Source organism: Zingiber officinale, chromosome 10A, assembly GCF_018446385.1.
Source record: "Zingiber officinale cultivar Zhangliang chromosome 10A, Zo_v1.1, whole genome shotgun sequence".
NCBI classification, from domain to species: Eukaryota; Viridiplantae; Streptophyta; class Magnoliopsida; order Zingiberales; family Zingiberaceae; genus Zingiber; species Zingiber officinale.
In genome coordinates this window covers 38,949,536-38,963,514 of record NC_056004.1, presented here as the reverse complement: position 1 = coordinate 38,963,514, position 13,979 = coordinate 38,949,536, and the positions used below count along the sequence as shown (strand labels likewise).

Sequence of the window (13,979 nt, the reverse complement as noted above, 5' to 3'; positions counted from 1 at the left end):
CCCAGTGGAGGGTCATTACCACGGTGGAGGTCAAAGGTCAAAGTCGAAGTAGCCAACGTCCCTATACCATCGGCCGGTCGGGCGGCCCACTCGCCCGACCGGGATAGAAAAGGTCCGACTCAACATCATCATAGCTCGACCACATACCAAGCTTCTGATGCTCAGAGAAGTGTGTCGGTGAAGCACACGCCGAGCGGCCAGCTCCGCTCTGAGTTACATCAAACCTCAGAACCAACCCAGCAGAGCCACGACCGAGCAGATTACATTCAAAGCAGAGCTCAAGCAGTGGGTGGTTGGCTGAGCGGTCATCCCGCTCGACCTGAGAACAATAACGTCTGGACAACTGATGGTTGATCGAATGACTCACCCGCTTGGCCCAATAGCGAACAAAAGGAGGTTCAGAAATGACATCAAGTAAGGGAGAAGCTCAGATGAAATTTTGTAAAGTGAAGCAACAAATGACATTCTGGTATCATTAACTTCTACAAAGTTGTATTTTATTGGAAAGATGAAAGAGTAATGATACTTGATAGCAGTGAAGGATGATACCAGATGTATGAGAAGAATAAACGAAGGCAGAGATGGATTCCAAGTGTGAAATGATACTTAATTCAAGGATATGAATCTCAGATCTGAAATTGAACAAATGAAAACCAAAGGGGATGTTTGCTGAAATACCAGAAATAAATAGAGATGCAGACACTAAGGAAATGCAAAATTATGCAGCACAAGGAATGTGGCATTTCTATGCCAATTTGGAAATAAAATGTAATGAGCTAGAATTGTTGGAAACTGGGAAGCTCTCGGTTATGCATTGCAATTAAGAGACAAGATGAAGAAGTATTGGAATTTTTTGTGGATAAACAGTGGCAAGTTGATGCAAAGTCCAGAATATGAAGAAGAAACTGAAATCAGCAATTTGCTATGCAAATTGGAGTTCAAGGCCATTAGTTCATGAAAAATTTGAACCCAGCTGCTAATTTAGTATCAATAAATGGTTATCTTTCTTCTCCAGAGTTTACAAGACTTTTAAACAAGAAATTTGATACCAAACAGGAAAACAAATCTGAAAACTGAAGACTGAACCAAATCTGCAGCTTTGGTATTGGACTGTAATTAAAGCAGCAGGAAGTTAAAATTCAAGCTAAATTTTTGTGCCATTGCAGGAAAAGAGGTTAAGTCTTACTGACGATCAAATGCAGAAGAGGATGTAAAAAAAAAATAAAAAAATAAATGAAAGAGAGAAGTGTGCAGCTACAAGTGGAGGTGAATCCTGATTTTAATGTAGTCCAGTTTTGTGCCATAAGTAATTTGCTGATTTGTGCCAAGTTTTCTTGCTATTCGAATCTAAAATGAATGGAATTTAAACCATCTTGATTCATTATTAAATGTACTATCTTCCAAGGCTTACTAGCTAGGAAAATTTGGCTGAAATGTATTGAAACAGAATTAGCAAACTAAAGAACAAATTCATATTACCACTGTACAGAAGCTATAAGTTATCAGGATTTTGATGTTTTTGATAAGGAATGGATGTAATTAAGAGCATATGATGAACCAAATCAAGAAATCTCATATTCGATTGGGAATTTTGAAGAATCTGTAGCTAAGAATGTGCATAACAAAATTTTAGTTGCTAACTGAAACAAGAGGAAGAGAGATTGGTTCTGTAATTGAGGATTTGAAGATAAGAGAAAAAATATAAGGCTATCTAATCTACACTGAATGGATAAACTGAATGCTAGAAATGAAGTGGGAATTATAGGACGAGTGCATATTAGTATGTTTTCAGATTAAATCAGTAACAAGATGCAGTGAAATGATAAATGTAGAATTTCATGCTTGGCCGAAATGCATCATTACATAACGTCTTGGTTCCATGTCTTCTACTTATCCTTGAAAATTTTGTTTTTTATTTGCCTTCTCAGCATTAATTCTTTCATTCACATCTGATTTTGTTCTCCTATACAAAGTTTGTAAATTTCATAATTGTGCATCTTGATATCTGTGATGGAGATAAAAATTAGATGAGAAGCAAGCTTATGGTAGTGGTTTTGCTATGAGTAGCTTGAGTGATCTCTACCATTGTAAGAATTGAGATTAGGATGAGAGCCACTTCAAATTACCTTGTGAGAATTAGAAATATTATCATTCTCATTTTATTCATGATGGATGAAATTATTAAGTGTTAAACCAAGGTAAGAATAGAGTGCAGGAATGTTTGAGTTTATGGAACTTGATAATTTCAGATAACTTCCTTTTACTATCTTTTGAACATGATCTAGAATAGTTAGGAGAAGGAGGTACCATCTTAGTTGTTATTTTAGTTAGCTCACTTGCACGAGGCGCACAAGAATAAGTATGGGGGATTTGATAAGCTATGATTAGATACATTACTTTTGGGTTAATATGTGGTGTTCTTTATACATTTGCATATTTTAATTTTCAATTATAATCATATTTTCCAAACAAGGTTTTTTATGAGCTTTATAATGTTTTTCTTTCTAATGCATGATGTACTCCTCATTATGTGAATTTGGTCTTGTAGGGTACTAATGGATTCATGATTCAAGTGGAGGCTTGGTTCACCCAATCAAATGGAGTCCATAACCAAACCTAGACCACAGTTGAGCCAAAACCCTAAGGGTGCGTTTGGTTCAAGTCATCATGTATAACCTTGGTTATGTGATTACCAGGTAATCACATAGCTAAGGTTATGGGGAATAAAACATAACCAAATGTTGTTTGGTTCAACCTAGGTAATGCAACAAAAACTTGTTTGTTTGAAGGTTTTAATGAATACTCTAGTTTAATATTTTACCGTATTACCCTCAATTACAAAACCAACTATACATAATATTATTTATTTATTTATTTATTTTTTAATGTTTTTTACTTTTCTTTTTCCTGTATATTTTTTTACTTTTTTTATGTGTTTTTTAATTTTTTTTTTATGTTTTTATATTTTTATATTATTTATATTTATATTTTATATTTTTTTACATTTTTTAAATTTTAATTTTTATTTATTTATTTTATTTTTAAAATTTGTTAAATTTTAAAAAAAAAATTAAAATTTTAAATTTTTTTTACATTTTAAAAATTTTTATTTTTTATTTTTAAAATTTATATTTTTTATTTTTTTTAAAAAAATAAAATTTTAATTTTTAAATTTTTTAAAACATTTTTTTTATTTTTTTACATTTTTTAATATTTTTTTTACATTTTTTTTTCTTTTTTTTAATGTTTTTTCTTATTGGAGGGTATTTTTGGTAAAAAAAATTCGTTAACCCCGGAATCAAGAAAAACCTTAGTTTTCTGAGGTTTTCCGATTCCGGGCTGCATAACCCTTTTGCTGACGTGTCGGGAATGGAACATTACTTGGGAATCATCGAATACCTAAACCAAACAAGGTTTTTGTTGATAACCTTGGATGGATAACCAAGGTTATCAAGAATAACCCCGAACTAAACACACCCTAAGTATAATATCAAAATTTGGCACGGTGAACAGTAAGCTTGCTGTTCATCGTGTCATTTCTCTCGATGCGATCGCTTGCTCCTCTCTACATCCAGATATGTAAACCAACTCATCTTCATCGGCATGGAGGTTCTCAGCTTCCGGCGACCAGTTTCCGACCATCGGGCATCACTAGCGAGTGGATTTTATGGGTGGAACACTGTAGCTGCGGATCACGATTTTCTCATCAGACCGGCGACGTTCTTCTGGTTTGAGTTCCCATTCCTTCACGGTATCATCGGCGGCGTTCCTCCGGTGATCCTGGTCCATTTCCGACATCAATCCATAATCCATCCTTCGTAGTTTCCCTTCCAGTTTCGCGATTCCAGCGCTAGAAATCCAGCGTGCGATAGTGAACAATTTCCGAATCCTGAACTGTTGAAGATTTCTATAGTTAATTGAGTGAATCTACGTTGAGCTTGGAGCTAGAAGTCGCCATTCCAACACTAGTTGGAGCGTTCTCTGCGGTTCTTTGTGTGACGGCAAGGAGAAGACGAATTTGTCTGAGATTTGGGTTGTAGGGATGTTTAGCTTATTTGCAGTTTGATTCTTAGCGTAGATTTTCCTGTTTCTGCAATTTGAATCTGAATTTGTCATTTCATAGTGTAGATTTGTTGATATTTCTTTTTACTGCACAATTCTGTTCATAACAATTCTATTCTGCTCTGTTTTGCTTAATATTACTACTGCAGTTTTTGTTCTCTCAATTCTTGTTTGGCAATTTCTGTTTTAGCAATTAATTAGTTGATGATATCAGTTAGCTTAATAGATCAAGTAGGTTTTGGTTTAATTAGCTAGGAGTAGTGCCAAGCTTAAGCTAAATGTTGATTCTGCATTTGTTTAATTGAATTATGCACTTGAGTTTTTATTAGATGTCTACTTTTGGTCAAGCAGATTTTAGTTTTGATTAATTGCTTTTAGTTTAGTATCAGCATCCTAGATTGTTTTTAGATTAATTCAGAATTTGTGAGTTTTGATTACTACAATTTGGTTGAGTTCCATCCAATGCAAATGTGGTTTGAGGTGTTTGATTTCTTGTCAAGTAAGGATTTATTTCTGCAGTAGGGTAGTTGTAGTGTTTGCAATTTAATTTCTAGTTTAATATTTTATTTTAATGCCAAACCATATTTCATAATTAGAAAATCCAAAAAGAGTGTTCTAAATCCAAGATAAGCACAATGCTAGCATAATCCTCGAAAAATTCGACTCAACCCTTATACTAAAACATTTCCTTGTGTGGTTGTGGGTTTTCGATTATTACATTAATTTGAGAGTTTATTTGTGACATACATTCGGATAGCTGCCAGTTCGCCGAACAACTCACTCGCTCGGCCCAATAACGGACAAAAGGAGGATCTGTGATATCCTTCTGGGAGTCAGTGCCACCGACAGACGGCATGGTCGGCGGAATGGTCAGGCAGTGGATCGTATGACGGAAGCTTCCACTGTCACGTTAGAAATATGCTCGGGTCGTTAAAGTATGGTGTCAGTAACACTTTCTTGACATATCTTTTCAGGAGAAACTTTGAGAAGCATGCATGCCTCGAGGAGCATGCACGCGCGCCCCCGAAGCCCTATATAAAGGGCCCTAAGCTTCAACAAAGGTATGCTAATTTTTACTATAGCCACACTGTTACTTTGTTACTCTGCTTCCTTGCTCCGACATCGCCGATGACCGACTTGAGCGTCGGAGAGTCATCGTCGGGAAACCCCTCCCTGGCTCAGCACTGACGTTCCTGTGGTTGTAGGTCTCTCTAGCTTGAAGTCCACGCATGGTCAACAGGAGCGTCACGTCCCCCAGTATCCATTGCCTCGACTCTCGGACAGGATCACCGATTTTGTCCAAAATTGGCTAAAAGACCTAGAGAGCTCAGAATATTATGTAACCAAGTTCTATGTGTTCGCCTAGTTTTCTTGATTATATTTATACCCTCAAACATCAATTTGACGTAATATATTGAGAGCAGTGATTTTTTTAACACGATTTCATTCAATATATTATATAAATTAATGTTTGAGAAAATGAATAAAATCAGGAGAACTAGATAAACATATAGGACATAATTCCATGTCATTCTGAGTTCTCTATGTCCATTAGCTGATTTCAATCGATTTCAGGCAAAATCGACAAATAAATCTAGAGAGTTTAGAATGACATGAAATCAAGTTATATGTGTTACTCTAGTTCTCTTAATTATATCTAACCTCTCAAATATCAATTTGACTCAATATATTAAATGTATTAATTTTTTTTAATACAGATTAGATATTTCAGACACATTCATGTTCAAAAAATCATTGTTCTCAATATATTATATCAAATTAATATGTCAGTGCATATATATAATTAAGAGAACTAGATGAACACATATGATTTGATTTCATATCATTTTGAACTGTTTAGGTCCATTAACTAGTTTCGATAGAAATCAGCCAATGGACCTAAAGAGCTCAAAATGATATAAAATCAAATTTTATGTATTCATTCAGTTTTTCAGATTATATTCATGTTCTCAGACATCAATTTAACATAATATATTGAAAGTAATAATTGTTTAAAGACAAATTAAAATTTTAATCATTTTTAAAAAGAAAAAAATTTGAAATTAGCTGATGGATTTTAAGAACTCAAAATGACATGGAATTAAGTCGGATGTTTTTATTTAGTTCTCTTAATTATATATATACTCTAAAATATCAATTTGATATTATATATATATATATTTTGAATATAAATGGATCTTTTAGAAAAAAAATCTATCTATTTAAAAATAAAAAAATAACCCAATCTTAGCAATCAATGAATTGAGATAAATATGAAGCTATAAAATAGGTATTAGATAATTGATTTAGTAATTTTAAAAGTAGGATTTGTGATTTAGGTATTTAACAAAGTTAACTACATGACTCAATATTCTTTCGTTAGGTAATATAGACTTTGACAGTATTGAAATCTTGATGGATATTTATAAAAAGTAGCTAAATTTCATGGCATTTTAAAATTTCTCAAAAAAAAAAATCGAAACACCGAAGGCGATCTCCAACTCCGATCGTCTCGGGATTTAGGAACACCACCATCGCGCCGGCCGTCGCTGCCATGGCGGTTAATTGGCTGCCTCCGGTATCACTCACCGCCTCCGGCCGCCCGGTCTTCCTCCCTGGCGAGGTCGAGCGCTGCCTCCTCCCCGCCGTCGACCTCGAGCCCGGGGAGAACCCCTCCCTCTCTCCTCTCCTCTCTGGACTCCTCGTCCTCACTTCCCACCGCCTCCTATGGATTGACGAGACCTCCTCCTCTGGATTTGCTCTCCCCTTCGCTGCCGTCGTCCACGCCTACCCCCCTAAGAAGTCCATCCGCAGCATGTTCGCTAGCCCCAGGATCCGCATCCAGGTCTCGGCGTCGCCTGATGGGAGGGTAGTCGCGGGCGGCACTCGATCCGAGATGATTACAGTGGTGTTGAGAGGGAAGAACGATCCTGATGTGTTCTACGGCCGGCTATTGGAGGTGCTGCGATCGAGGCAGTGGGAAGTTTCAGTGGAGGCGGAAAAGAGGGATTTGGAATCAGTATCGGCGGGAACTTCGACCACCACAGCGGCGGCTAGGGTGAGAATGCCAGTGGTCGGGGTATCAGGGATTTTGAGAAAAGAGCAAGAATTGTGGGAGAGCACAGATAAAAGCTTACAGGAGGCCTTCCAGGATCTCAACGCTCTGATGGTTATTTCTTACTCTCTCTTTATATATATATATCAACCACTATTGCTTGCTCAACAATATTGCAGTAGTTATTTTTTGTCAATTTGAAGTACAACAAAATCTTATGTTTTCAATCTTTAGCAACTGCACTGATGTGAGATTATCTGGCAGCAGGAGAATGCCTTTGCTCGTATTTGTTACTTGTTGATGCATTGTATGGACACTAACCGTTACTCATTCTTGCTATGCTTGTTAATAAACTCTTTCCTTTAACGTTCTGTTGAAATCAAATATTGCATCTTTGGAATTTGATATCACACTGACTTCAAGCCATCCACTATGCTTCTACCTCTTCTAGTTGAATGTCAGTCACGAGTACAGATTCCTGACAACCCTGATTGGTCTGCACATCCCTCCCTCCAATGCTCACGTCTGATCCAAATCTCAATAAGTATTTTGTTGAACTTAAGATTACCCATGGAATCTAGATTTCTATTTGTAGCATTTCCCCTATAATTGACTGGCTGTGTTTGTCACAATCTATGCCAGTTGGTTAGTTACGTGAATGATTCTCAAATGATACTGATAAGATTTTGTAAGATAGTTGGCACCTATTTGTGGCAGGTATCTGTTCTTTGCCTCCTTTGTTTCCATCCATAACTCAGTTTTGATCTCTACATCCACACAGCTTGATCTTCTGCACCTTTACATAGTCCAACATGATTCCTAATCTACATAAACTGATCCAGTCTGTTCTATACCAATATTCTGACCTAATATACCAATAAATACAGTGATATCCAGTCTCCTTATCTGCATAGTTCACTTTAGTCTCCCAATTCAAAGAGTTTGATCCAATATCCTGATCTGAAATCGGGACAAAGCAATCCTATACCCATGTGGATTTTCCAATCTGCATCTTTGTCAAATATTGCTATGAATGGTTTATTTCTCTCACTGTTTGATAACTCTGATTGTTTCCTTGATAAGAGCTCATGTTGTACTTCTTGAAAATCTTCAAGCATAGTTTTAGGACCAAATATGACAAAAGAACAACTCGGAGCTGTTAGAGGATAACAACAAACTGCAGGTTCAATTCATGAAACAGAATAAGAGGAAAATGGTAAATGGAGGAAAAAAATACCGTGAACATGTAGAATCAGAAGAAATACAGTCTTGTCTGTCTAAAGGATGTTTACTTTAGTTCATCTAAGATATTTTAGGTGATATTCTAGTCTATACAACTACTATCCAACACTATTTTTTAAAGTCTTACAAGAGGTCAAATGCAACAAAGGAACCATTTCAGGTTCCCTTTTGTTATATATTTCTACTAACAGGTCTTCAACATGCATTTTGATGTTGTTGTAGGGTTGCCGAATCATCATTTTAGGGGAAACTTACTATCTATTTCCTTCAATTATGATCACTAAATTATGAACTAACTTAAATACAATTTTTTTCCCTTGTAAGGAAGATTGGTTGAGCATGAAGACTAAGTTTACATCTATTTTATTTTTTACTGAAGAAAGCGAGTATCTTGTCAAATTGTACAGAGACTTGCTATGCTATCTATTGATTACTTCCACAATTTGCCCCTTCCTAAGATACTTCTCCCAGACAAAAAAAAAACACTTGTATACTCATGAAAAGCACCATGTTAACTCTTGTATACTCCGCATTCTCTTAACTCTTCTATACTCCACTTTCTCTTAAGTCCAGAAACAATATCAAATCCATATTCTTGTAGATGCATTCTACTTGTATGGACCCTAAAGTATTACAGAAGCACATTAACATTATAGAATTGCCCATTTCTCGGTTAGGTAAATATTGAATTTGTGTCATTATATTCTTCTATGGATTCCTGGTGCTATGTAGATTCGTGGGCTGATGCGCATATGAGGCTTAATTTCTCATTGAGCTAACCAAGGGTTTAGGAGACAGCACAACAATGCTAGAGGGAAACAGCCGCAGATGCATCAGGAGCCCAACCTACATAGCGAGATTTCCAACCTAATCTGGTTAAGACATGAAGTCTTAAGTCAACTATGATAAACAGTTTCTTAATTTTAAGTGAATTCTTTTGGGGCTCTACTTTTTTGTTTTCTTGCAGAATCACTTGTGGTTTTAATTTTTTCCACACTGGTATGTTCACCCTTTTGTTGACCTTGGGATGCAAGCATTTGTCCATGTTTTCTAGGATCACAATCTTGTGAGTTGAGAGCCTAATCTGAAAGTATGCATTTCCTTGCTCTTTTCCCTGGTCCACCGGGAAATGAACTTAACTTGGTTGACAAATATGTTGTACTGCTAAATTTGTGGGCTTTGTAATATTAGAAAGCTACTGAAGACAACCATTATATGAGATGTAAAATACCATTCGGTTTTGCAAGATATCTTGCATTCATGTCATTTATAGCTTCATCTCCATTGCTTTAAAAATTAAGAAATAAATGTGATCAGGCACATATTGAAGAGCTTGAAACACATATATCCTCAATCTGCTCTACAGTCTACACACTGTCCATTAGAAAAAAAAAATAAAAAAATCTTCTACTTTAAATTGCTCATATGAATAATCCTCGGTTATTTTGGTGTATAAAATTTAGTTAAATGGTGCAAATGCATATAATCTTTTTCTGAGAATTTTTTCCCCTTGAAGAGATGGCTGAATTATTCAACAATTTGATATTTTGCAGAGTAAGGCTAAGGAAATGGTGCAACTGGCTGAGAAAATGAGGCTGAAGTTATTATCAGGTCCAAGTGCTCAGGGAAACCCTAATGAAGAAGAGATGGGTTCTAAGCAAGACATGCAAGATTGGCTTTTAAGTGTTGGTATTGCATCTCCAGTTACAAAGGAATCGGCTGGTGCTTTGTACCATCAACAACTTGCTCGGGAGGTAACAGTATACTATATTGTCTAATTATAATTAGCATGTCATGTGCTTGCTAGTCCAAATTTTTGTGGGTGCAAACTTGTTTGAATACAATGCCAAAGTTGACTAATGTGTGATTAATAATCAAAGGCTGGGAGAGAGAAAAATCTTTTTGATTAGTAGGTTTTCTTTTTGATACATTAGTATTAGATCTCAATCAGTATGTGCCACTCCATGGTATGGTAGTTAATATGGTCCAAGAATGGATCGGTACAACTTGCACCACAAATGATGATCTGTCAATTTATTTTTGAATTTTTTATTTAGGATTGCGTCAAGCGTTATAGATTGTTTTCCTGTCAAAAGACTCAAAACTTCAGCTGGATACCCATCACATTCAAGACCAGTATCTGATGGAGATTCTGAATCTACTGTTTGACTGTGTCAAGAAGTGTTATCTGTCATACTCAATCATATACTAATTTGTAATTTTATTACAGTTAATGTTGGGATAAGACTTGGTTGTTGTTGTTGTTAATGTTGGGACAAGTTGCTTGCTATATAATTTCTAAGATGTCACATGGCTTTTAGCTTGCAGATTTTGTTAAGCTGCCACTTGAGAAGGCTGGAGGAATGATTGCATTGATAGATGTCTATTGTCTATATAATCGTGCTAGAGGAACTGGTATATGTACTAAACTTTTAATATGTTATTCTCAAGCAGCCCATTTTCTGAAGTTAAAATCCTACTTTTCCAGCACTGATTTCACCTGAGGATCTTCTGCAAGCTTGCACCCTTTGGGAGAAATTTGATGTGTATGTACTATAAAAGCATTCATTTCTTTCAGGTTTTAGTACTGATGGACTAGATTTTCCTATTAGTAACTGTAGGAATTAAGAAACCCTACTCCATCAGATGATTTTTTGCGATCATTATGCTACTTTTGAGTCAGCTGCTATATATTTCTTTTCTGCTGTTCTTTTAACAAACATTTGTTTTTATTAGCAGCTCTGTAATGCTTAGGAAGTTTGATAGTGGTGTAATGGTTATTCAGAATAAAGCTCAGAGGGATGAAGAGGTATAACATGTTTTTTTATTCTTTTATGCATATTCAATTTTCTTCTGTGGGAAAATTTTTTGACTTCTCATGATAGATCCATTCCTTATGCCAATATATATGCTTGATTATCTTGTAATTTGGTATCACTTCATAAGATATTATTTAAAAAAAAAAACTTTTCACTTGCTTTATTTATATATTTAAGATGAAGGAACAGAGGTATCCGCCAAGTATGAACAGAGATCTTTCAGCATGAGATCTACAAAATTTTATGAATTAATTTGCTTTTAATATCCTTGTGTGTGTGTCTATTCATTCATTGTTTCAATATTACATATAGGTCTTTGCAAGGATAGTTTCCCTTGCACAAAAGCCAGAGGCACTTAGAACAGGAATAAGCCCGAGTGACGCTGCTTTGACCTTAGGAATTGCACCTGCTCTTGCCAAAGAACAACTGCTGACTGCTGAAAGCATAGGTTTGAGAAACTGATATTGTTTTTTATGTTGTTTGTATACTATGAATACTAACATTTACCTGCTTTAAGTGTTTTCAGGCCTTGTATGCAGAGATGTTAGTCCTGATGGCTTCCGTTTTTATATCAACCTCTTCAGGGAGATTGATACAAATGATATTTACTTGTAAGTCTAATCTTACTATATTCCAAGAGTATGCCCGAGTGATAAGTGTGTTAGTCTTGAAATCTGTTTCAAATGCCTAGATCTATAGTAACTGACTAGGGAAAGAATGTTGGCAGCAAAAAATTTTAAATTATTCATGTTCAGAGATAATGGAGCATGAAGGCCAAGATTAATGCTGCATGTGTATATAATGGTAAAATTTCAACCTGAATTAATGGCATCAGTATATGGAAGTGGAAAGCATTATACAAACATCTGAGTCATTTGCTGAATTCTGAAGCAGAAAACAGTTCCTCTACCTGAATTAGTTCTGGTAATCTTGAGATGTGATAATTACGTGTGCATATATATATATATATATAAAGAATCACTACAGATTTCAGATCGACAGGGAGATGTCATAGCAGAGCAGGCTCTTCTATTATTAACTCTGAGAAACAGATAATACAATGGATAACAAAGATAGACGTTAGCTAAGATTATTAGAAAGAACTAAATTCATAGTAATATCAGTTTTTTTAATGGCCGCCACTGTTGATTCTGGAATTTGTTTCGACTAATGATGCTAATTTCGAACAGCATTTGAATTGTTGTGCCATTTATTGTTTCAATGGCAGCCTTTCTGATGTTGCATTCAACTTGACACTTGAATTTCCAGGATAAAAAAACCCGGACCTTTTCATGCATGGCTATCTGCCATATCTTTGTCTGGGTAGAGAATGTGGCAATTATCAGAGGCACAAGTGCGACAAGGAGCAGAAGCAGCTTAGCAAAGCTCTTCCTGGTGCACGATTAAGGTACATTGCTTGAGAGGGGATGTCATGAGCATTGTCTAGATTCTCCTTTTTCTATTTAAAGATCAAAGGAAATAACTTTTTGTAGCATGTGCAATATTTGTGCTTCTCTCTAGATACTTGCATTCATGTTTGCTGTTGGTACGACGTTAGTCTTGGATTTGAATAAAACAGCTTGGCTTGGGACCACCATCTCTGTAGTCATTTAAATGTTCGAGTAAAACAATTTGTCATCATCAGGACTGGGGTTTGAATCTCAATATAATTGAGGTAATGTCTCATTTATGTGCTATTAGTCATTATTCCCAATGCTAATAGTTGTTCGTGATTTATCTCTTCCGTGTTGATATTAAGACGGATTGACAGGGACATTGGGGACGAATGTATTCATTTTTTATCACCATTTAAATGGTCGAATACTATGATGTCTGACCTTAATGTTGTATCTCCTTTCATTTATTAGGAGAAAGGGGCTAATTAAGACGATGACTTCACATGTTCGAATACAAGAGTTACCAGTATCTTTCGTAGGTATATATCTGACATTTTTTTTTCTTTTTATTTTATCATTATTATTCTTAACACAATCCTTCCAGAATCTGAAAGCGCAGCAGCTAAGATGCACACCAATCCGCTCTGATTTTTTTTCCCATAAAATGAGAAGAAAAATAGAATGTTTAACAATAATTGAAAATTTCCTATTTAAATTTATCATTTATAAAAAATAAAAAGAAATGTTATTTTAAAAATAAATGTTTTATCACGTCATTAATTTTTTAAATATGTTAAAAATCTATTATAAGTATTTATTTTTTAACTTTCAGAATTTATTGTTTAAAATAAAATTTTCAAAAATTATAAAACAAATAACACCATAATATCTTGCTCAAAGTAGGTGGGGGTATCTGCCACTTGCTAAAACATTCTTAAGTGCGTGTCACAGTGTGATTAGTTATGCCTAATCAACTCCATTCTGGATCAATTAACGGTTAATTGAGCACGATCCAAACTTCCACAACATGAGCCCAAGCCTAGGTTGAATTCAGATGAACCCTTTTTTTTTAAAAAAAAAAGTTAATTATTTAATTATTTTTAAAATTAGCAAAAGCTAATAAAATATAATTTAAAAAATATTATTGGAAGCAATATTTTTATTAAACGATTAAATATTAATACTTTATATAAAAATATGGCTGGCCAAGCTCAACCCATCCCACAGACCATCTTGGACCTGCTCTCGTGGCAAGCCGAGCCCAATCCTAACCCGGCCCACGCAAGCATATAAAAATATTTAATTTATAAAAATTAAATTCTAATTTTAAAAAATTAGCAAATATAGTTTTTAGAATGGACAAACATTTGACTAACAAACCATCCGCGATCGAAAACCCAAGGA

The 13,979-nt window shown here is 35.2% G+C and overlaps 1 protein-coding gene across 1 annotated transcript; it reads left to right on the top strand.

The window, feature by feature from the left end:
- Nucleotides 1-6,513: 6,513 nt before the first annotated feature.
- Nucleotides 6,514-12,848, top strand: LOC122027568 (vacuolar protein sorting-associated protein 36-like). The gene is made up of 8 exons (XM_042586554.1): nt 6,514-7,231; nt 9,913-10,113; nt 10,681-10,774; nt 10,848-10,905; nt 11,099-11,168; nt 11,491-11,626; nt 11,705-11,789; nt 12,448-12,848. Exons 1-8 carry the CDS (start codon nt 6,617-6,619, stop codon nt 12,503-12,505), a joined length of 1,317 nt encoding a protein of 438 aa, XP_042442488.1. The 5' UTR covers nt 6,514-6,616; the 3' UTR covers nt 12,506-12,848.
- Nucleotides 12,849-13,979: the final 1,131 nt, after the last annotated feature.

Coding starts and splice junctions, on each gene's coding strand:
- LOC122027568 (XM_042586554.1), top strand. CDS start 6,617: ATGGCGGTTAATTGGCTGCCTCCGGTATCACTCACCGCCTCCGGCCGC. Junction 10,114..10,680: donor ATCAACAACTTGCTCGGGAG/GTAACAGTATAC, acceptor CATGGCTTTTAG/CTTGCAGATTTTGTTAAGCT. Junction 10,775..10,847: donor TAATCGTGCTAGAGGAACTG/GTATATGTACTA, acceptor CTACTTTTCCAG/CACTGATTTCACCTGAGGAT.